The 23,992-nt window shown below is 42.2% G+C and overlaps 1 protein-coding gene across 2 annotated transcripts; it reads right to left on the bottom strand.

Annotated features, from left to right (window-relative positions):
• Positions 1-89: 89 nt before the first annotated feature.
• On the bottom strand, positions 90-23,532 carry LOC139535975 (protein FAM219A-like). 2 transcript variants are annotated; one of them, XM_071336009.1, is made up of 6 exons: positions 23,221-23,532; positions 9,331-9,433; positions 7,353-7,443; positions 6,405-6,488; positions 4,904-4,958; positions 90-4,365 (listed from the first exon to the last, which is right to left on the bottom strand). In XM_071336009.1, the coding sequence occupies exons 1-6, from the start codon at positions 23,278-23,280 to the stop codon at positions 4,207-4,209; spliced, it is 552 nt and encodes a 183-aa protein (XP_071192110.1). In that variant the 5' UTR covers positions 23,281-23,532; the 3' UTR covers positions 90-4,206. The 2 variants fall into 2 exon arrangements, with proteins under 2 accessions (XP_071192110.1, XP_071192108.1); XM_071336007.1 differs by having other exon boundaries at positions 4,883-4,958.
• Positions 23,533-23,992: the final 460 nt, after the last annotated feature.

Raw genomic sequence — 23,992 nt, forward strand, 5'->3', positions numbered from 1 at the left:
ATCAGAAACTCTCACCAAGTGCAAAGTTTACAAAGTTTTTTCAAAGATGGAATTATTTTTGGACAGAGCAAAAGACAACATGCATTACAGAGTTTCTGACATTGTTTTATTTTATTTAGTTTAGTTTTTTTCCAGACAGCACCTGACCATTGGATGTGCATATTCTTCCTGGAACTTGCATCACATCTTTTAATTCAGACCTCTGATATTTATTAGTAGACATGATACACTACACAGAACAATAACATTGTTACATACTGAAATTGTTCACATCTTCTTTACAATCATAATAAGTGTCTGAATAAAAATAGACTATGGACAACCTTATACATCCACAAAACGGCACTAAACTCAAAATATTGTGAGTACTGTAATATTCCGGTGCAGTTTCACAGATGTAAAAGTGTTGCCCTCTGTGTCCATGTTAAAATGCATACCCATTTTTTCAAATAAATTAAAACATACCACTGGCAATAAATATCTTCCACTAAAATGCATTACTTAAGGCATACTCTACTTTAGTTAACTCAGGGGTGAGATGGAGTATGAACTCAGTTCAATGACAGGGGAAACTAACGCTTAGGTCTCAGCCAAAGCAGGTATACATTCCCATTGCATTTGCCATTAGGATGATGTTATCTTGAATGATGTAGACAAAGCGTTTTTCCATTTCGTGCCTACTGAACACAGTGTTCCCTGTTTTGCACATCACAAAACAGCAGGTATTTTCATTGTTTTGGATTGACCTGTTTGCACTTGAATTGTCCATCATTTGAGTGGATTCACACTGGAGTCAACCCTTCCTCATATCATTCATCGCACTACAGTGGAATGCATTGGATAACCAAGCACCCAAAGCAGTATAGTAAAGAACATCCTTACATCTTCCATCCCTTTCTTTACATACAGTATGCTATACACAGTCTTGGATTGTTAGACATTCCCTTTCAACAAGTTGCAATTCTTAATGTGAAACATTTTATAGTGCACGCTGTGTTTGTGTACCGTGTGTACTGTGCATGTGTGGTTGCACAGACTCCTATGAATGGCTCGTGACTGTGTCGGTGGCAGTGAGAGAAGCACAAGGTGGCACTACAGCCTACTTCTGGAAGCACTATAGCCTGGAGAACATGGGCTGCTGTGTGTAAAGGTGGACATGCTGCCCAACCACTATCATTAGTACAAGTTTGCTGGTATCATCCCTGCTCCAGAAGTCAGAATAAAGGACACATTCTCCATTTCAACTGGTATATTGATATAATAATTTAACACCATCTCTTGTTAACAGCCATAATGGATGGCTTCATTAAGAATTATGTATTTTACACCATCATACCAGGAAAGGAATGTGCCTTTGGCACAGTTAAACTACAGTACCCACACCCACTGGGTGTCAGGACTAGTAAATGGTATTACAGTATGGCAGGTACAGTACTCGTTAGCACATGATTGTGTTAGCACGTTAATCCTATTGAGCACATTGGAAAATTAGCTTTTCTTACCTATGTGTAATAATAATAATAATAATCAATTTTCATTCAACTGTTCAAAGCAATTTACACACACGCAAAAAGGAAAATATCCCAAGATCAGAAGTACAATAGTAGACAAGTGATGACAGCATAAACTGAAATTAACAATGAGTACAAGTATGAGCAGGAAGACCTAATACACAATGATTTTTGAGGGGTAACGGAAACCTTTTAAGAGTTATAGAAATATCCACTAAATAAGATAAAATAATTTTAATGTGGACATTAGTAGAATGGCACTAAATACACACTGGCTTCACTAGCGTGGTCCCAGATAAGTTTGTGCCGTCTTGCCAACTCCTATGGTCATTGTCATGCCAAACAATGTGCAAGACAGCACAAACAGATCTGAAACCAGGCTATATGTGACCTATGCACTTTCAACTCTCACGCTTTTCTCCAAGTTAAGTACTGCATAAGTAAATGACCCTAGCGAATGGGCACTAGAGAGTAAGGATGCAGTAGCCTGGTCTAATATCAGTTTGTGCTGTCTTTCGCTGACCATACTGGAGTTTGTCAAGACAGCACAAACAGATCTGGGACCAGGCGACGGTTGCATTGGGTCAAGTTAAGAGAGCCTAACCCCACAGTTACTGTATTGGTGAGGATGCTCATCTAACTGGCACAGTAAGGAAAATGCTAAGCTGTTTTCGAGTTATATACCAAAGTCGTAGATAAGAATAGTTATTGTGATGTCTCTGTATGTGACACACCTCACCTTCATGTAAAACAGAGATTTTGATGGGGATGTTTTTATTATGTTAATTAGATTTCCGCAGGGGTGCGGACATCAACTCTAGGGAATTAAACACGTATCACGACAACAGGGAAAGAATGAAAGAGGATAGAAGTAAGACAACTGCAAATCCCCTCAAATCAAAACTCGCTTTGCATTTCAACTAGTGAGGTCCTTGGAATTGGAAACCTAAAATATATACACTACAAAAGTATGTGGACACCCACTCGTCGAACATCTCATCCCAAAATCATGGCCATTAATATGGAGTTGGTCACCCCTTTGCTGCTATAACAGCCTCCACTCTCCTGTGAAGGCTTTCCACTAGATGTTGGAACATTGCTGCAGGGACTTGCTTCCATTCCACCACAAGAGCGTTAGTGAGGTCGGGCACTGATGTTGGGCGATTAGGCCTGGCTTGCAGTCGGCGTTCAAATTCTTCCCAAAGGTGTTCGATGGGGTTGAGGTCAGGGCTCTGTGCAGGCAAGTTCCACACCAATCTCGACAAACCATTTCTGTATGGACCTTGCTTTGTGCACTAAGCCCTGGAAAGGGCCTTCCCCAAACTGTTACCACAAAGTTGGAAGCACAGAATCGTCTAGAATGTCATTATATGCTGTAGTGTTAAGATTTTCCTTCACTGGAACTAAGGAGCCTTGCACAAACCATGGAAAAACAGCCACAGACCATTATTCCTCACCCACCAAACTTTACAGTTGGCACTATGCAGTCGGGCAGGTAGCTTTCTCCTGGCATCCACCAAAACCATATTCGTCCGTCGGACTGCCAGATGGTGAAGCGTGATTCATCACTCCAGAGAATGCATTTCCACTGCTCCAGAGTCCAATGGCGGCGAGCTTAACACCACTCCAGCCGACACTTGGCATTGCGCATGGTGATTTTAGGCATGTGTGAGGCCATGGAAAACCATTTCATGAAGCTCCCAACGAACAGTTCTTGTGCTGTTGCTTCTAAAGGCAGTTTGGAACACGGTAGTGAGTGTTGCAACCAAGAACAGATGATTTTTACAAGCTACGTCCTTCAGCACTTGGCGGTCCCGTTCTGTGAGCTGGTGGCCTACCACTTCACAGCTGAGTCGTTGTTGCTCCTAGATGTTTCTACTTCACAATAACGGCTGACCGGGGCATCTCTAGCAGGGCAGAAATTTGACGAACTGACTTGTTGGAAAGGTGGCATCCTATGATGGTGCCACGTTGAAAGTCACTGAGCTCTTCAGTAAGGCCATTCTACTGCCAATGTTTGTCTATGGAGATTGCATGGCTGTGTGCTCAATTTTATACATCTGTCAGCAACGGGTTTGGCTGAAAAAGCCAAATCAACTAATTTGAAGGCGTGTCCATATACTTTTGGCCATGTAGTGCATTTACCAGACATTTGTGATTCCATGGTGTTTATGTATGTAGCTGTATTTCCTTAAATCTTTTAAATGTTGTAATACTGAACATGTTTTATTTTGGACATGATACACACAGACAACTATTCATTCTGTTCAATCAAATGTTTGTTATTTTTCCATGCTCACAGTACATTGGCTGTTAATCCCTCCATACGTACCGTAACAGAAACAAAGACTTTCAGGAGGACATGCAAAGGCGAAGATCTATTCCGCAATCTTGGAAACACTGCATTCTTGAGTCCTTCTTTTATCCTTGTGTTTTATTCCAAGAATACTACTCAGACAAAAAAAAAAACTAGTACCTCACTGGAACGTAACAAACAAATGTACGCACATGTCCTACCATAGGAGTACATATTTTGTGCATTTTCACCCTTTTCATATCCACACTAATTCCAATAGACCTATTCTTCTGTTTTTTCTCCCCCTCCGATCAGGGCATTCTGTCTCCCTGTCGCCGCCCCAGTGGTGAGGTGAGCTCACTGCAGGGGGCGGAGTCATGGCGTATATTGTGGGAGGGGCTATTGGATCTGGCAGGCTGAGGAGGTGGTGGCTTGGCAGCATATGCAGGTGTGGTTGACTGATTTGGGCGGGATCAGATCCAGATCCTCGTCGTCAGGGATTTCGTCCAGCCGGTAACCGTCCTTCAGAAGCTGGATGTTGAGATCCTGGTTGATCTGCTGCAGGGGACAGAGGAAAAAAACATGATCATTTCACAATCATAGTAATAAGAACCACACATCTCATTATTGAGTTGAAATCGTACATGTTTTAGGTACAACATACGGAACTTTAAAAATGCTATTGGTTGTGCTAGTCGTTGTATAGTCGTACACCTAACACCAAGTAATGGTGTCAAAAGATTAATCTGTAGTGAGACAATAGGGAGAAAATTACAACTAAAACACATCAATAGACAAACACATATAGACGAATACATGAATAGAAATGAATGGTGATGAAGCATTATTGATGTCAGCAAGTGCTGATTGTAATGTATGGATAAATCATGACTGATAGAAACTCCTTAGTTATAAATTGACTAAAGTGAATGGTGGTCAGAGATGAGATTCAGGTTACAGGATAAAGGCCATGGGAATTAACATAAGCAGGACAATGTCATGACAGGTTATGTAGTGCATATGACAGCGTATAAGAGGGTTGAGGTGACATTAGCTGTATGTAGTGCATAGATACCTGGTCCCTCAGACATCTCACCTCGGCTGAGGAGTATCCAGACGAAGAGTATCTGGACATGTCAAAGTCATCATCACTGAAACAAGAAAAGATGAATAAACAGGTTCCTGGACCTCCTTAACACCAGGGGGCAACAGAAACAAGATTGATAGCGACAGTAAAAGAAGTCAAACATCCGTAAATAATACAATATTGTGCTATGGAGCTTAATTTCTAGACAAATAGAGAAGTCTCAACTCATTTTGGGATACTTTAATTTAACCTTTATTTAACTAGGCAAGTCAGTTAAGAACAAATTATTATTTACAATGACGGATACTTTGGAAATTGTTGAGTGTTCAGTGTTTCTCTCCCAGAAAGATTTATGAAAATCAAAATGCAGTGCTATGTTATTTTATATCTCCAGGCATCTCCCCAGTAGATAATAAGGTACCATAAAGACTGACATTTCAGAAGGATTCATTTATTCTAGCATAGACAACCAGCAAAGACAATCTGAAACCTTCTGCTGATCCTGACTCCAGTAATGAGTCAGGATCAGCATTCTTAATGACGCTGAACTCTATCAGACACGCCCAAACTCAAGACAACAACCTCAACACAAACATGTACTGTATGCACTTTCATGTATTAATGCATGTGTTTACGTGTTTCTTAGTGTGCGTTCGAGTAAGGGCACATGACATAATACAAAAGTGTGTGAGAGAGGAGACCGAGAACAACAATGAGAGTGAAATTGAGTGTGAGTGTGTGTAAGAGAGACAAAGAGAGAACAACAGAAAGAGAATAATTGAGGGAGTGAGTGTGCATGCATAGCTGGAATAAGGGAGACAAACAGGTGTCTGTGAGAGAGCGAGAGAGAGAGAGCATGACATTATCATTTGGATGGGTGCCATAGCGCTGATATCAGTAAAGGAGATCCCATCGGCTGAGAACATGATGGAAAACAAAAACAACACAGGGTGGGGGACCCATGAATGCATCCCAAATGGCACCCTATTCCCTTTATAGTGCACTACTTTTGACAAGGGCCCTAATCAAAAGTAATGCACTATTAAGGGAATAGGGTGCCATTTGGGACACAGACCATCTGTCTCACACACTACTACACTGTGCAGGGAGCACTGGGAGCACAGAAGGAGGGAGGACCCTGAGCCTCTTTTCCCGGCGGTCCAAATCAGAAGCCCTCTAATCCGGCACACTGGGAGAAGATTTTTCCCTCATTTGGGAATGCCTCTGCCTGCTAAGAGAGAGGCTCAAACTTTTCTCGAGTCGTGTCACTCTTTTTTTCTGGCAGGGGCTACTCTTTCAGGCTGTATTGAATTCAGGAAAGTAGTTCCCCATGCATTGTGACCGCGCTTTAAAAGGCTGAAGGCTCACAGTGGATCTCTGGAACAGGGCTGTTGGACGCCAGTTTTAGAGAAAGTAGCCCAAGACATTAGCAAGATGTGAGATGGGTTTCAATAAGGATTGTTTTTCTCACCTTGTTTAAATCCCAGAGTTACATTACATTCACTGTTACCTGTCTGTGTCCAGCGTTACCAGGGGCTTCTCATCCGGGCTGGTCTGGTCTAAAGAGGAGTAGCCTTTGTTTGGCACCACCAAACTAAAGAAGAGACTTGGAGATTAGAAGCATAAAACATAGGAGGTGTGTGAAGAGGAGGTGAGAGCCACCAACTCTGTAATCAAATTTAGCAGAAGATAAATGGGGGTACTCCTCAAAGTCAAATCTTAGCTAAATTCCAGTTACTGTGGCGCCAAAATTATGATATTCTGGTTTCCTCTTCAGATCTCTTGAATACAATAGACACGTGGCTAAATCTGGGACAAAACTGTGATATCATAAATACCATGAACCAGCCTCAACCTCAGCAGCAGCAACTGTCCTAGTCAGCCACAGCAGGGGTTAGCACTCTCCTAGCCTGGTTAGTGCGCTTTGGGGTAATCTCTGGCCTCCAGGCTAATGTGGCTGCTGCCTATAAACTGGGGCTCTGGGTTTAGGGGGAGCTGCTCTACCATATCTGATAATCCACCCAGGGACTAGAATTACAGACAAAGGGAAAGGGCCCCTGTTAATGGGTTTGACTGAACCAGGCCCAAGGTTTTTCAACTAAAGTGAGTCTGAATTTAGCATTCACAATCCACAAGGATACCATTTCTAAAGTCCCTGTTTTAATATTAATGGTTTATGTTTTGTGTTATAAATGTTAACTGTCATCATAAACACTGGTTGGCTGTCCCCTTGCAGGGTTGGTGTAGAAATTATTTGAATGACTGTTCTTTCTCTGCGTAATAGTTTACAGACAAACCTTTCTCTAACTTGTTATAGAATTTCAAATTGAAGGGACTGTACAAAATGTTACAAAAGAAGTCAACCAAGCACCAAGCTGCCTTGAAGTGACTTCGGTACAAATAATAAAAAGAGCATGTTAAAAGCATAGGAAACCAATAGTGTGATCTTTATTGTTACCGTGTTCTGGCCATGCCGTTGTTCTTCTTAGGTTGGTGGTTGACGGGGCTATTCTTTACTGATCCCTTCCTGGCCAGCTCTCTCTGTTTCTCTGCCAATCACAGGAGATTCCATCATATATATGAATTAAACTGTCACCCCATTGTCATCTGGGGAGTCATTCCTGCTCAACACACAGTACTCAACTCAGATCCTCCAGTTTCAGTGCAGACCGAATCATTTTACTATCTGACTTAAAACGATGACTGTAAACCCCATCCCACTTCTTCGATCTGTATCAGGTGAAATACTACTACCCTTTTCCACAATGTATTCCATTTATTTGCTTGTTCATCTGCTTTTATTCATGTAGTGCAGGGATGGGCAACTTTGATGGGGGTGGGGGCCACAAAAAATCTGAACTTATCATGAGGGACCGCAGTTGCTCACGGGTCTGCAATTCATGCAATTCTATTCATTTTCCCATGGGGAGAGCAAAATTAACTGTTTTACAGCAAATTTCCTGCAATTATACACATTTTGAGACTGGCTCAAAATCAATGGGGGCCCCTCGGCTGGTAATTCGGCTATGATTACTAAATTTAGACGGCAGTCTGCTAGACAAACTTACCAAACTAAAATGGTTAAGCTGACATGGGATAATTGAGTGGCTATCAGTGACTGACATAACATGAGAAAAACTGCTGACGCACAACCAAATTCTAACTTGCAACAGTTAGTCACCGACTGAGTAAAACAATTAAATAAGTTGCCCATTCCTGCTTTAGTTGGTCTATAATTTATTTGTTAGCATTCAGATCTATCACTACCTTCCACCTGAAAATGACTAAAATCAATATAAGTAGGCAACTGCACTGCAACACTGGTTGTGCTGACACTGTGGTCATTGATACCTCATATAAGCCTAGCCCTACTGGAGTAGCATGTCAGTAGTTATTGTAAACTTTGGGCTTGACTTCTATATGACTTCCACACTGTGGCATGTGTGCTTGGAATTCCCCTGCAGTGCAGTAAAGAATAACCAAGCTGCCAAGAGATGATTGTGATGCAAAGCCCAATTACCATAAACCTGACACTTTATTTATTTAATCTCTGAAGCACAGTGCTGCTGAGAAACTGAGTGCAGGAGAGACAGAGGGAGGGAGATATGGTTATGGGATTGGAAGTTGTCACCTCGCTCTTTCAAAGTAAATTCAGCCTGTCACTGCTAGACTCTGTCAATCAAAGAGGACCTTTATGTGGCTCCAGCAGAATCTGGGTATTGGCTTTGGCCAATAAACCCCAAACAACCATAGCAATGCTCAGGAAGATTAATACACTAAAACTTTATTAGGCCTATTCATGGAGGAAACAGCCCATATATTCAACTATGACATTATCAGTCAGTAACTCAGAACCTATTTCGACAGCTCTATGCCGAAACATTCCACACAACGTGGTAAGGAATAATGTTACAGAGATACAGTTCATGGCAAAGAAGAATTTCATCACTTCAGTGCATCTGGCAGAACCTGCCTTTCTACATGGTTCATGCATGAAGTGCTGCATGTAGCCTAATAGGAAGAAAAGCAATATCAAAACTGTGAAGGTTCAATCCCAGTTTTGTATACGCCCATCAGAAATATTTATTGTGTTCACTCAAAGAACACAGCGTTGTTGCAAAATAATAGATGAACTACTGACTGAGAGAATTACTTAATTAACTAATTAAAAGGGATACTGCGAGATTCTGGCAATGAATTCACTCAAATGCTACAGCTGGTGGTTGTATGTTGTTAAACTGTATATTGACTGACAGAATGATTTAAAAACGGATAGACAGATGGTCTTAGTGAAGGTCACCATGTGTTAGTAAACACAGGCACAGTGATGCTGTACATATGTAGGAAACGAGGAGTGGAGAGGTGTGTGTGTGTGTGTGTGTGTGTGTGTGTGTGTGTGTGTGTGTGTCTGGTGGAGATGCTATAATAAGGCTCACCTATTTTCATTTGCAGTGGTGAGGGCTTGTAGTTCATGGCCACCGTTTCACCTTCTCTAGTGTCAGAATCGGCCTCAGAGGTGTCGGATGCTGCTGGGTCCTGCTGCAGAACAAAAACAGATGATAATTTGTCCATGTTTGATAAGGACATTTTCTATTAGATGTGTTCAAATTTCAAGATTTGCTGTGGTTGTTATACATTTGACCCCTACGGCACAAATCAGCTTCCATATACAACAGCCCTATTTGCAATTCCAAAACAGGCAAACCATTGCAACATAACAGGTGGAAATAGGGGGGGGTTATATTTTACTGTTTAGGTTAGCCTCTGCTCACGTGAGGTGAAAGCCGGTGACAGAGGCCACTGTTCAGTGTGTGTACGTGTATATGTGCCTGCCTGTGACTCTGCTAGGTCAGTTGCCACTGCCAGAGCACACTACTGGCGGGGCTGGGAGTAGGCCAGTGTGGCTTTCTGTGAGTGACGTCACCCGGGGTATTCCTTTTGGAGCTCCAGTGGTAAGAGAGAGGGAAGAGCATCCCAAATGGCACCCTATTCTCTAAAAAGTGAATTACATTTGAGTAGTGCACAATAAAGGGAATAGGGTGCCACTTGGGACACAGCCAAGAGCTGCTGGGTGGTTGAGGGTCTGGTTGGCTGGCTGGTCAGCCTACTCCACTGACAGAGCCCTGCATTATGTTCACCAAAAGCCTGGCCCTGTTACAGCCAGCTAAAGTAGGCCGGAGTGGAGAACCCACATGGGCGAGGCCTGCAAGGCAGTCTGAAAATACCGCTGCATTCTCTCCAGGGAACTAACTGGCTGACGTGTTGAAACAACAGACCACTAACAAGCGGCACAGCCTGAAACAACTCCCTCCCTTGCAGTTTTCCCATTCTGCTGCCTTCAGTTTAACAAGCACAGTTTATTACATTTAAACAGGTACTGTGTAAAGTCTACACTGTAGACAGACATGTCATTAAGCAATAGCCTACATTTTGGTATATTATTAGGATCCCCATTAGCTGTTGCAAAAGCAGAAGCTACTCTTCCTTGGATCCACAAAAAACATGACATACAGTGCATTCGGAAAGTATTCAGACCCCAAATTTTGTTACTTTACAGCCTTATTCTAAAATTGTATTTTTTTTTTTTTTTTAAATAGGTTTTTATTTTTCTGTACAAATGTATATTAAAATATAAACTGAAATATCACATTTATGTAAAATTAATAAACAAGAACAGCTCAAGAACAGAACTACACCAAACAATGTTTTAAAGGCACACGTAGCCTACACATCAATACATACACACAAACTATCTAGGTCAAATAGGGGAGAGGCGTTGTGCAGTGAGGTGTTGTTTTATCATTTTTTTAAAAACCAGGTTTGCTGTTCAATGCAATATTTTCCCATGCAATATTGGCTCTATATAATACGGTACGCATTTTTGAATTTGTTTTGGGATCTGGGGACTGTGAAAAGACCCCTGGTGGCATGTCTGGTGGGGTAAGTGTGTGTGTAAACAATTTAGGATTTTCAACACATGAATGTTTCTTATGTTTCTTATAAAAAGAAGCAGTCTCTCCTCAACTCTTAGCAAAGAGACTGGCATGCGTAGCATTTATATCAGCCCTCTGATTACAATGAAGAGCAAGAGGTGCCGCTCTGTTCTGGGCCAGCTGCAGCTTAACTAGTTCTTTCCTTGCCCCACTCGACCACACAACTGGACAATAATCAAAATAAGACTAAACTAGAGCCTGCAGGACTTGCTTTTTGGAGAGTTGTGTCAAAAAAGCAGAGCATCTCTTTATTACGGACAGACCTCTCCCCATCTTTACAACCATTGGATCTATATGTTTTGACAAGACAGTTTACAATGCAAGGTAACAGCAAGTAATTTAATCTCATCAACTTGTTCAACAGGCACACCATTCATTTCCAGATTCAGCTGAGGTCTAGAACTTAGGGAATGATTTGTACCAAATACAATGCTCTTAGTTTTAGACATGTTCAGGACCTGTTTATTATTGGCCACCCACTTCAAAACAGACTGCAACTTTCTGTTAAGGGTTACAGTGATTTCATTAGCTGTGGTTGCTGATGGGTATATGTGACCGACCGGCTCAAATCGGTCTTACGTAGCAAAATGTAAAATTGTGTTTTTTTACATTGGATAAAAGTTCTTATTAATCCAGTCGCACCATATAAATATTAAGCCAGTGTATGGAACCACATCACATGTTTTCCAATTAAGTTCCACCTACTTTTTTTTTTCTTCAGAGATACAAAATGGTACAGTGGGGCAAAATAGTATTTAGTCAGCCACCAATTGTGCAAGTTCTCCCACTTAAAAAGATGAGAGAGGCCTGTAATTTTCATCATAGGTATACTTCAACCATGACAGACAAAATGAGAAAAGAAAATCCAGAAAATCACATTGTAGGATTTTTAATGAATTTATTTGCAAATTATGGTGGAAAATAAGTATTTGGTCACCTACAAACAAGCAAGATTTCTGGCTCTCACAGACCTGTAACTTCTTCTTTAAGAGGCTCCTCTGTCCTCCACTCGTTACCTGTATTAATGGCACCTGTTTGAACTTGTTATCAGTATAAAAGACACCTGTCCACAACCTCAAACAGTCACACTCCAAACTCCACTATGGCCAAGACCAAAGAGCTGTCAAAGGACACCAGAAACAAAATTGTAGACCTGGACCAGGCTGGGAAGACTGAATCTGCAATAGGTAAGCAGCTTGGTTTGACGAAATCAACTGTGAGAGCAATTATTAGGAAATGGAAGACATACAAGACCACTGATAATCTCCCTTGATCTGGGGCTCCACGCAAGATCTCACCCCGTGGGGTCAAAATGATCACAAGAACGGTGAGCAAAAATCCCAGAACCACACGGGGGTACCTAGTGAATGACCTGCAGAGAGCTGGGACCAAAGTAACAAAGCCTACCACCAGAAACACACTACGCCGCCAGGGACTCAAATCCTGCAGTGCCAGACGTGTCCCCCTGCTTAAGCCAGTACATGTCCAGGCCCGTCTGAAGTTTGCTAGAGAGCATTTGGATGATCCAGAAGAAGATTGGGAGAATGTCATATGGTCAGATGAAACCAAAATATAACTTTTTGGTAAAAACTCAACTCGTCGTGTTTGGAGGACAAAGAATGCTGAGTTGCATCCAAAGAACACCATACCTACTGTGAAGCATGGGGGTGGAAACATCATGCTTTGGGGGTGTTTTTCTGCAAAGGGACCAGGATGACTGATCCGTGTAAAGGAAAGAATGAATGGGGCCATGTATCGTGAGATTTTGAGTGAAAACCTCCTTCCATCAGCAAGGGCATTGAAGATGAAACGTGGCTGGGTCTTTCAGCATGACAATGATCCCAAACACACCGCCCGGGCAACGAAGGAGTGGCTTCGTAAGAAGCATTTCAAGGTCCTGGAGTGGCCTAGCCAGTCTCCAGATCTCAACCCCATAGAAAATCTTTGGAGGGAGTTGAAAGTCCGTGTTGCCCAGCAACAGCCCCAAAACATCACTGCTCTAGAGGAGATCTGCATGGAGGAATGGGCCAAAATACCAGCAACAGTGTGTGAAAACCTTGTGAAGACTTACAGAAAACGTTTGACCTCTGTCATTGCCAACAAAGGGTATATAACAAAGTATTGAGATAAACTTTTGTTATTGACCAAATACTGATTTACCACCATAATTTGCAAATAAATGTTTTGGTACTACTACTGGAGAGCCCTTCTTTGTCTACACCCATTCCGCATCGTTCACACCCTCTTAAGCTTTACCCAAACCCAGCTCTTTAAGGGTTGATCAGAGCGTTCTGCAATAACAACAGCAGTCAAGCACACCTTTTGTCAGGTTTTGGCCAGGACTAATCTGGTTTTGGTCACTAGATGTCCCCATTGCGCCTTTTTGAACCTTTTGTTTTTTTTCCCTTCTAGTTATTGTTTTCACCTGTGCCTCATTTCCTTGTAGGTATTCAAACCATTAGTGTCCCTCAGTTCTTTGCTCTGTGTTTGTATGTTAGCACCCAGCCATAGCCATGCTGTGAACATATATTTCTCTTGTTGGATTTTCCAGAGGTACTCTGGTTTTGTTCTTGTTTATTTTTTATTAGTCTTTTGAGGTTTGTTTTTTCCCTGCTGTTCTTACCACTTTGTGGATTTTCTTTGTATTTTGGAGGATATCCGTTTTTTCTCTTGGCTTTACTTTTGACGTTGTGGATTTATATTTTTGCCTGAAGATCTTTTACCTTGATTAAACCACCGTCTCTAGTACTGCTGTGTCTGCCTCATCTTCTGGGTTCTGCCGATTTATTAGTGACTGTTTCTCACACCGGATCCTCATTTATTATACACAGATTCAAAATAGCTATAGATAACAAATATGTGTTTTGTGGTTGTGACTCTTAACCATATATTTTGGGACTGTTCTTATGTCAGAAGATTGGAGTGAGTTAGATTTTATTTTAAAAGGAACTACTATTAAAGTTCATTTGAAAGACTCTGATATTATGTTTTAATCCATTTTAGAAGGCTGCAACGTAACAAAATAAGGAAAAAGGGAAGGGGTCTGAATACTTTCCGAATGCACTGTAAATTACAAAGAATGATAGTAAAAAGCTTCGGAGCACCTTAAATGAAATTTTCAGCAAAAAGGCAAACTCCGCTCCATCATTCATCGAAATCAGATGGCTCATTCATCACAAAACCCACTGATATTGCCAACTACTTTCATGATTTTTTCATTGGCAAGATTATTTTTTATTTTACCTTTTTTACCTTTTGTAAAATAAGAACAAATTCTTATTTTCAACGACGGCCTAGGAACACTGGGTTAACTGCCTTGTTCAGGGGCAGAACGCCAGTACGCCAGATTTCTTACCTTGTCAGCTCGGGATTCAATCTTGCAACCTTTCGGTTATCCAACGCTCTAACCACTAGGCTACCTGCCACCCCTAGCAAAATTATGCATGACATGCCAGCAACCAATGCTGACACTACACATCCATGTATATCTGACCAAATTATGTTCTTGATGTCTTTAAATTAAAATGGATGCATGTAGAAGATGCATAGTGTATGTGTTAATGAAGTGAGCTCTCACTGTGCATTAGGTGTGAGGGATACATGTTAGAGACCTCATACTAATACAGTGATGCCAACACTCACACATTGGGCGTGAGACACACGCCACACCTATTTCTCACGCATTGAATAAAGAACTGCTATATTTTCTCATTAATCCAGTGTATATTCAGTGCGTTAACTTTTTAACTGTGCATCAAATGAGTTTTGAATTCTACATCACAAGCAATGTAACAGCACTGCCACTGCACTATGAACAGCGGCAGATTGAAGCTTGTGATTGGTTTAGTAAGGGTCCGGGCCCAAGGCGATTGGACACGGGTTTGTAAAGAAACGTCCCTCACCATTAAAGTGTAGTAATGCCACGGCAGATTGGAAAGGTACATTCGTTCTCCGCTGATTAAAGTTTATGAACTCAACTGCAAAAAGAGCAGCAGGGCAACTTGTAGCGCTGTTTTGTACACATAATCAACACAATCATTTGCTGTCATTACTGTCCCTGTCACAGAATGCTTCCTTATGACAGCATGTGATAATATAGCCTAGTTATTCAATCCACCACTTGCATTAGCCCAACTTTATTACCCGTTTCATTTATTTGGTCTTCACAATAGCTGATGTAAATCATTAGAACAATTCTCTTCCCCTGCAGTGGGCTACTATATAAACTAGGGTTGTACGATATAAAATTGGTAAGCATATCGGAAGCTGACATGCATACCTATATAACATAGGTAGATGACATAATGACGCAATTAAAAATACAGCGCTACACAGAACAAAAGTTAAAAAATACTAAGTGCACACTTCCAACAATTAAACAAGTTCAATTCGAGCAGTCATTTGAAAGAGTAAGAAAATTTCAGCGAGACAACTCAAAGGCGAAATCCATTAAACGCCAAGATAATGGAATTCATTGCCCTTGACAATCAACCGTTCTCTGTCAATGATGATGTTGGCCTCGTTGACTGGTCGAGCACCTCGAGCCCCGAAACACACTACCGAGTAGGCAGACAAGAAACAGGGTTTACGTGAAATGTTACAGACACAGCTGGACAAGATGGAAACGGACACAGTGACAGTTCGCACCGAGGAAGTGAGGCCACGGACAGACAGAGCTAAAACTTCACTGCTTGACATGTATGATGAAATCCTGGTTGAGACTGAACAAATGAACAACGAAACAGCACATCAAGTAAGTGAAAGAAATAGGTTTTGATTATGTTTTACTGGTAATGGCGGGGGGCGCCCCTCTTCTTACCAGAAAGATGCTTGTTTTTGTCGGCACGATGCGCTGAAATTTTCTTACTCTTTCAAATAACTGCTCGAATTGAACTTGTTTAATTGTTGGAAGTGTATGCCTTATGATTAACGAGACGTGGTGTGATCATAACAACATACAGGAACTCAAGTCCTTCTGTTCACCTGACTTAGAATTCCTCACAATCAAATGTCGACCGCATTACCTACCAAGGGAATTCTCTTCGATTATAATCACAGCCGTATATATTCCCCCCCAAGCAGACACATCGATGGCCCTGAACAAACTTTATTTGACTCTATGTAAACTGGAAACCACATATCCTGAGGCTGCATTTACTGTAGCTGGGGATTTTAACAAGGCTAATCTGAAAACAAGACTCCCTAAATTCTATCAGCATATCGATTGCGCAACCAGGGCTGGTAAAACCCTGGATCATTGTTATTCTAACTTCCGCGACGCATATAAGGCCCTCCCCCGCCCTCCTTTCGGAAAAGCTGACCACGACTCCATTTGGTTGCTTCCAGCCTACAGACAGAAATTAAAACAAGAAGCTCCCGCGCTCAGGTCTGTTCAACGCTGGTCCGACCAATCTGATTCCACACTTCAAGACTGCTTCGATCACGTGGATTGGGATATGTTCCGCATTGCGTCCAACAGCAACATTGACGAATACGCTGATTCGGTGAGCGAGTTCATTAGAAAGTGCATCGGCGATGTCGTACCCACAGCAACTATTGAAACATTCCCAAACCAGAAACCGTGGATTGATGGCAGCATTCGCGCGAAACTGAAAGCGCGAACCACTGCTTTTAACCAGGGCAAGGTGACCGGAAACATGACTGAATACAAACAGTCTAGCTATTCCCTCCGCGAGGCAATCAAACAAGCTAAGCGTCAGTATAGAGACAAAGTAGAGTTGCAATTCAACGGCTCAGACAGAGGTATGTGGCAGGGTCTACAGTCAATCACGGATTACAAAAAGAAAACCAGCCCCGTCGCGGACCAGGATGTCTTGCTCCCAGACAAACTAAATAACTTCTTTGCTCGCTTTGAGGACAATACAGTGCCACTGACACGGCCCGCTACAAAAACCTGGGGACTCTCCTTCACTGCAGCCGACGTGAGTAAAACATTTAAACGTGTTAACCTCGCAAGGCTGCAGGCCCAGACGGCATTCCCAGCCGCGTCCTCAGAGCATGCGCACACCAGCTGGCTGGTGTGTTTACGGACATATTCAATCAAGCCTTATCCCAGTCTGCTGTTCCCACATGCTTCAAGAGGGCCACCATTGTTCCTGTTCCCAAGAAAGCTAAGGTAACTGAGCTAAACGACTACCGCCCCACTTCCTGACGGGCCGCCCCCCAGGTGGTGAGGGTAGGTAACAACATCTCCACCCCGCTGATCCTCAACACTGGGGCCCCACAAGGGTGCGTTCTGAGCCCTCTCCTGTACTCCCTGTTCACCCATGACTGCGTGGTCATGCACGCCTCCAACTCAATCATCAAGTTTGCGGACGACACTACAGTAGTAGGCTTGATTACCAACAACGACGAGACGGCCTACAGGGAGGAGGTGAGGGCCCTCGGGGTGTGGTGTCAGGAAAATAACCTCACACTCAACGTCAACAAAACAAAAGGAGATGATTGTGGACTTCAGGAAACAGCAGAGGGAGCACCCCCCTATCCACATCGACGGGACAGTAGTGGAGAGGGTAGTAAGTTTTCAGTTCCTTGGCGTACACATCACGGACAAACTGAATTGGTCCACCCACACAGACAACGTGGTGAAGAAGGCGCAGCAGCGCCTCTTCAACCTCAGGAGGCTGAAGAAATTCGACTTGTCACCAAAAACACTCATAAACCTTTACAGATGCACAATCGAGAGCATCCTGTCGGGCTGTATCATCGCCTGGTACGGCAACTGCTCCGCCCATAACCGTAAGGCTCTCCAGTGGGTAGTGAGGTCTGCACAACGCATCACCGGTGGCAAACTACATGCCCTCCAGGACACCTACACCACCCGATGTCACAGGAAGGCAAAAAAAATCATCAAGGAAAACAACCACCTGAGCCACTGCTTGTTCACCCCGCTATCATCCAGAAGGCGAGGTCAGTACAGGTGCATCAAAGCAGGGACCGAGAGACTGAAAAACAGCTTCTATCTCAAGGCCATCAGACTGTTAAACAGCCACCACTAACATCGAGTGGCTGCTGCCAACATACTGACTCAACTCCAGCTCACTTTAATAATGGAAATTGATCAAAAATGTATCACTAGCCACTTTAAACAATGCCACTTAATATAATGTATATGTATATACTGTACTCGATACCATCTACTGCATCTTGCCTATGCCGTTCTGTACCATCACTCATTCATATATCTTTATGTACATATTCTTTATCCCTTTACACTTGTGTGTATAAGGTAGTAGTTGTGGAATTGTTAGGTTAGATTACTCGTTGGTTATTACTGCATTGTCGGAACTAGAAGCACAAGCATTTCGCTACACTTGCATTAACATCTGCTAACCATGTGTATGTGACAAATAAAATTTGATTTGATCAGGAGACCCGGCCACGAGCCTGTCTTGGAAATTAGTATCCAGTACTGTCTCAAGTGTTTTGTGAGGCCTGCACTGTGACTTAGGCCTACAGCAATTACACTGATGTCATTCAGTGCAAAACATAGGAAATAATACTAGAGCAAAATGGAGGATCAGGTGGATCTTGTAAATGTAGGCCTACGGAGTTCCAGAGGTCAAAGTTAGGCAGAAAATTCAAAATCCTGTCAGTTAAATTGGATGTGGTATTTGTATTATAGGCTACATGTCATCATTCTAGTGCTGTTTGAGTGAGGGTTGGCCCAACTAGGACATAGCCATAAATCTACACAGGACAGCTTTTCTTTTTATTCATGTGAAGTCGATTTTTCTGAAAATTTGAGAAGCAGGTGCCGAGTTGATTCATGTGCTTTAGCATTCACAATGAACTGATTAGCATGAGAATGCACAGAGCTCTCAGTACAACAGAACAGCTGGCTCTTTGACTCTCTGATAGTCTGCAATGACATTCAACTCCTATGTAACAGACATGGCATTTGTATTAGCATAATCAGAGAAGTAGCTTTAAAAATAAAAAATTAAATAAAAATATATAAAAAATAGGCTTTGACTTAATCTCAGTTTGTTTGAGGTCAATTTCAATGTTGAGAATTTAAAAGAAGCAGGTTGAGAAAAAACGTATGTCAATGATTGAGCTATACCACTCATTTATCACCAACACACACACACAATTAAGGAGTAAACAGATAATAGCAGTAAATCCATGCCAGCATCATTATTGTCATCCGTTATTAGTGATGGGGGGTATTGTTACAGTTACATACAGTGCATTCGGAAAGTATTCAGACCCTTTAACTTTTCCACATTTTGTTACGTTACAACCTTATTCTAAAATGTATTAAATATATTTTTGGGGAAGGGCACACAACTGTCTATAGTAGAGGTCGACCGATTATGATTTTCCCATGCCGATACCGATTATTGGAGGACCCAAAAAAGCCGATACCGATTAAAATCGGCCGATTTTTATATATATATTTGTAATAATGACAATTACTTTAACTTAGTATAATACATCAATAAAATCAATTTAGTCTCAAATAAATAATGAAACATGTTCAATTTGGTTTAAATAATACAAAAACAAAGTGTTGGAGAAGAAAGTAAAAGTGCAATATGTGCCATGTAAAAAAAGCTAACGTTTAAGTTCCTTGCTCAGAACATGAGAACATATGAAAGCTGGTGGTTTCTTTTAACATGAGTCTTCAATATTCCTAGGTAAGAAGTTTTAGGTTGTAGTTATTATAGGACTATTTCTCTCTATACCATTTGTATTTCATATACCTTTGACTATTGGATGTTCTAATAGATACTTTAGTATTGCCAGCCTAATCTCAGGAGTTGATAGGCTTGAAGTCATAAACAGCGCAATGCTTGAAGCACAGCGAAGAGCTGCTGGCAAATGCAGGAAAGTGCTGTTTGAATGAATGCTTACGAGCCTGCTGCTGCCTACCACCACTCAGTCAGACTGCTCTATCAAATCATACACTTAATTATAATATAATAACACACAGAAATACAAGCCTTAGGTCATTAATATGGTCAAATCCAGAAACTATCATTTCGAGAAAAAAAAACGTTTATTTTTTCTGTGAAATACGGAACAATTACGTATTTTATCTAACGGGTGGCATCCTTAAGTCTTAATATTGCTGTTACATTGAACAACCTTCAATGTTATGTCATAATTATGTAAAATTCTGGCAAATTAATTACGGTCTTTGTTAGGAAGAAATGGTCTTCACACAGTTCGCAAAGAGCCAGGCGACCCAAACTGCTGCATATACCCTGACTCTGCTTGCACAGAACGCAAGAGAAGTGACACAATTTCCCTAGTTAAAATAAATTCATGTTAGCAGGCAATATTAACTAAATATGCAGGTTTAAAAATATATACTTGTGTATTGATTTTAAGAAAGGCATTGATGTTTATGGTTAGGTACACATTGGTGCAACGACTGTGCTTTTTTTCGCGAATGCGCTTTTTAAATCATCACCCGTTTGGCGAAGTAGGCTGTGATTCTTTGATAAATTAACAGGCACCGCATCGATTATATGCAACACAGGACAAGCGAGATAAACTAGTAATATCATCAACCATGTGTAGTTAACTAGTGATTATGTTAAGATTGATTGTTTTTTAAAAGATAACTTTAATGCTAGCTAGCAACTTACCATGGCTCCTTGCTACAGTCTCCTCATGGAGTGCAATGTAATCGGCCATAATCGGTGTCCAAAAATGCTGATTACCGATTGTTATGAAAACTTGAAATCGGCCCTAATTAAATCGGCCATTCTGATTAATTGGCCGACCTCTAGTCTATATAAGGTCCCACAGTTGACAGTGCATGTCAGAGCAAAAACCAAGCCATGAGGTTCAAGGAATTGTCTGTAGAGCTCCGAGACAGGATTGTGTCGAGGCACAGATCTGGGGAAGGGTACCAAAACATTTCTGCAGCATTGAAGTTCCCCAAGAACACAGTGGCCTCCATCATTCTTAAATGGAAGAAGTTTGGAACCACCAAGACCTCTAACTCAATGACATATATTTTTTTTTACATTGTTTACAAACTGATTTGTGACACGTATTAATGCCAAAATAACATGTAAAACAGGCAACAACAAAAAACACGTGGGGCTCTGCCCCTCCTGTCCTGAATGATGGGTCGCCACTGGTGTGCATTAAGGTGTCTAATAGAATAAACGGCAAAAACAAATGTAGACTTATGAATGCATTTCTAAGCTTCCAGAATATTTTTTTGCGAAGATGGAGGCGCGCGCGGTGGCTTCAAAACGTCGCTGTCATCTAGTGTATATACACTGCTCAAAAAAATAAAGGGAACACTTAAACAACACAATGTAACTCCAAGTCAATCACACTTCTGTGAAATCAAACTGTCCACTTAGGAAGCAACACTGATTGACAATAAATTTCACATGCTGTTGTGCAAATGGAATAGACAAAAGGTGGAAATTATAGGCAATTAGCAAGACACCCCCAATAAAGGAGTGATTCTGCAGGTGGTGACCACAGACCACTTCTCATTTCCTATGCTTCCTGGCTGATGTTTTGGTCACTTTTGAATGCTGGCGGTGCTCTCACCCTAGTGGTAGCATGAGACGGAGTCTACAACCCACACAAGTGGCTCAGGTAGTGCAGCTCATCCAGGATGGCACATCAATGCGAGCTGTGGCAAGAAGGTTTGCTGTGTCTGTCAGCGTAGTGTCCAGAGCATGGAGGCACTACCAGGAGACAGGCCAGTACATCAGGAGACGTGGAGGAGGCCGTAGGAGGGCAACAACCCAGCAGCAGTACCGCTACCTCCGCCTTTGAGCAGGAGGAGCACTGCCAGAGCCCTGCAAAATGACCTCCAGCAGGCCACAAATGTGCATGTGTCTGCTCAAACGGTCAGAAACAGACTCCATGAGGGTGGTATGAGGGCCCGACGTCCACAGGTGGGGGTTGTGCTTACAGCCCAACACCGTGCAGGACGTTTGGCATTTGCCAGAGAACACCAAGATTGGCAAATTCGCCACTGGCGCCCTGTGCTCTTCACAGATGAAAGCAGGTTCACACTGAGCACATGAGCACATGTGACAGACGTGACAGAGTCTGGAGACGCCGTGGAGAACGTTCTGCTGCCTGCAACATCCTCCAGCATGACCGGTTTGGCGGTGGGTCAGTCATGGTGTGGGGTGGCATTTCTTTGTGGGGCCGCACAGCCCTCCATGTGCTCGCCAGAGGTAGCCTGACTGCCATTAGGTACCGAGATGAGATCCTCAGAGCCCTTGTGAGACCATATGCTGACACATGCACATTTGTGGCCTGCTGGAGGTCATTTTGCAGGGCTCTGGCAGTGCTCCTCCTGCTCAAAGGCGGAGGTAGCGGTACTGCTGCTGGGTTGTTGCCCTCCTACGGCCTCCTCCACGTCTCCTGATGTACTGGCCTGTCTCCTGGTAGCGCCTCCATGCTCTGGACACTACGCTGACAGACACAGCAAACCTTCTTGCCACAGCTCGCATTGATGTGCCATCCTGGATGAGCTGCACTACCTGAGCCACTTGTGTGGGTTGTAGACTCCGTCTCGTGCTACCACTAGAGTGAGAGCACCGCCAGCATTCAAAAGTGACCAAAACATCAGCCAGGAAGCATAGGAACTGAGAAGTGGTCTGTGGTCACCACCTGCAGAATCACTCCTTTATTGGGGGTGTCTGGCTAATTGCCTATAATTTCCACCTTTTGTCTATTCCATTTGCACAACAGCATGTGAAATTTATTGTCAATCAGTGTTGCTTCCTAAGTGGACAGTTTGATTTCACAGAAGTGTGATTGACTTGGAGTTACATTGTTTTGTTTAAGTGTTCCCTTTATTTTTTTGAGCAGTGTATAAATCATTGGCTGGGACTATGCATCAGCTGGAGACAACAGCTATTCACCCGACCAGCAGCAACCGTCAACATATCGAAGCGAGCTCTTCCGCCTCCCCAATTCACAAGAAATAACACGTCACCAGTTTAGTTAAAGACTAATCGATGTCAACGATGGCCAGATGAAGTCCATTCAATCATATGTTATCGGTCAGAAGCAATGCAAACGACGACTCCATAAAATCATTGATTGACATTGTGAAGTAGAATGGGATCATTGATTGACATTGCCATATAGAATGAGTTCATTGATTGACATTGTCATATAGAATGGGTTCATTGATTGACATTGTCATATAGAATGGGACCCCCCAGCAAGCCACCAGTCGCTGGCTATCTGTATGACAAGGATGTTCGACAAACCAATAGTACACGCATTTACATTGTAGTTCTGGGCTTAATTGCAACATAATTTGAACACTAAAATATAACAATAAACGCTACAACACATTACACTTACCAAGGGCTGTGTCTCTGTTACTGGGGGTACTTGGAACCTATCCATTTCTTCCTCCATCATTTTGACGAATCGTTCGTTACACCGTCAAACCGATGTAAGATCTAAACATTTGTAAGCATAACAATAATCAAATAAGGCCTTAGTTTGTCGCAAGAATTATCTGTTAGTTTGCATGATTCTAGTTTGTTTTCTGCCTATAGCCACTCAGTAAGGCATCAGTAGTTAAGGCATGGTCCGAGGTGACTCAACCAAAACAGACAGAGATACGTCGATACCATCTTCCGGGTGTGGAAAAATATTTACATTATTCATGACACCACCGTCCAATCATGGACGAGTGATGGCAAGATGGGTTAATGCATGAAATAATCAATCTAAGAAATCACAAGAACGTCGACAATATAGGTGTATATTATTTGATATATACATCCAATTATCTGACATGTAGTCTAGGCACACTATTTTACTAGGCAAGTCAGTTAAGAACAAATTCTTATTTTCAATGACAGCCTAAGAACAGTGGGTTAACTGCCTTTTTTAGGGGCAGAACTACATATTTTTACCTTGTCAGCTCGGGGATTCGACCTTGCAACCTTTCGTGTTATTAGTTCAACGCACTAACCACTAGGCTACCTGCCACCCAGCTATACAGTACAATTGTCTGGTATATTTGTATGGATCATTCAATCAATTTTACTCTTTGGATGCATGCAAAATGTTAGAAAATTGGTACTCAGGCTAGGGAGTTGCACTAGCAGCTTGAAAAGTTTTA

The sequence above is a fragment of the Salvelinus alpinus genome, chromosome 12, assembly GCF_045679555.1.
Source record: "Salvelinus alpinus chromosome 12, SLU_Salpinus.1, whole genome shotgun sequence".
Lineage (NCBI taxonomy): Eukaryota > Metazoa > Chordata > Actinopteri > Salmoniformes > Salmonidae > Salvelinus > Salvelinus alpinus.

Bases quoted from the DNA above. Each gene is read 5' to 3' on its own strand.
- LOC139535975 (XM_071336007.1), bottom strand. From the start codon at position 23,280: ATGATGGAGGAAGAAATGGATAGGTTCCAAGTACCCCCAGTAACAGAG. The intron at 7,444-9,330 runs GTGAGCCTTATT...TGTGATTGGCAG, and splicing joins ACCACTGCAAATGAAAATAG to AGAAACAGAGAGAGCTGGCC. The intron at 4,959-6,404 runs GTAACAGTGAAT...TTCTTGTTTCAG, and splicing joins GTAACGCTGGACACAGACAG to TGATGATGACTTTGACATGT.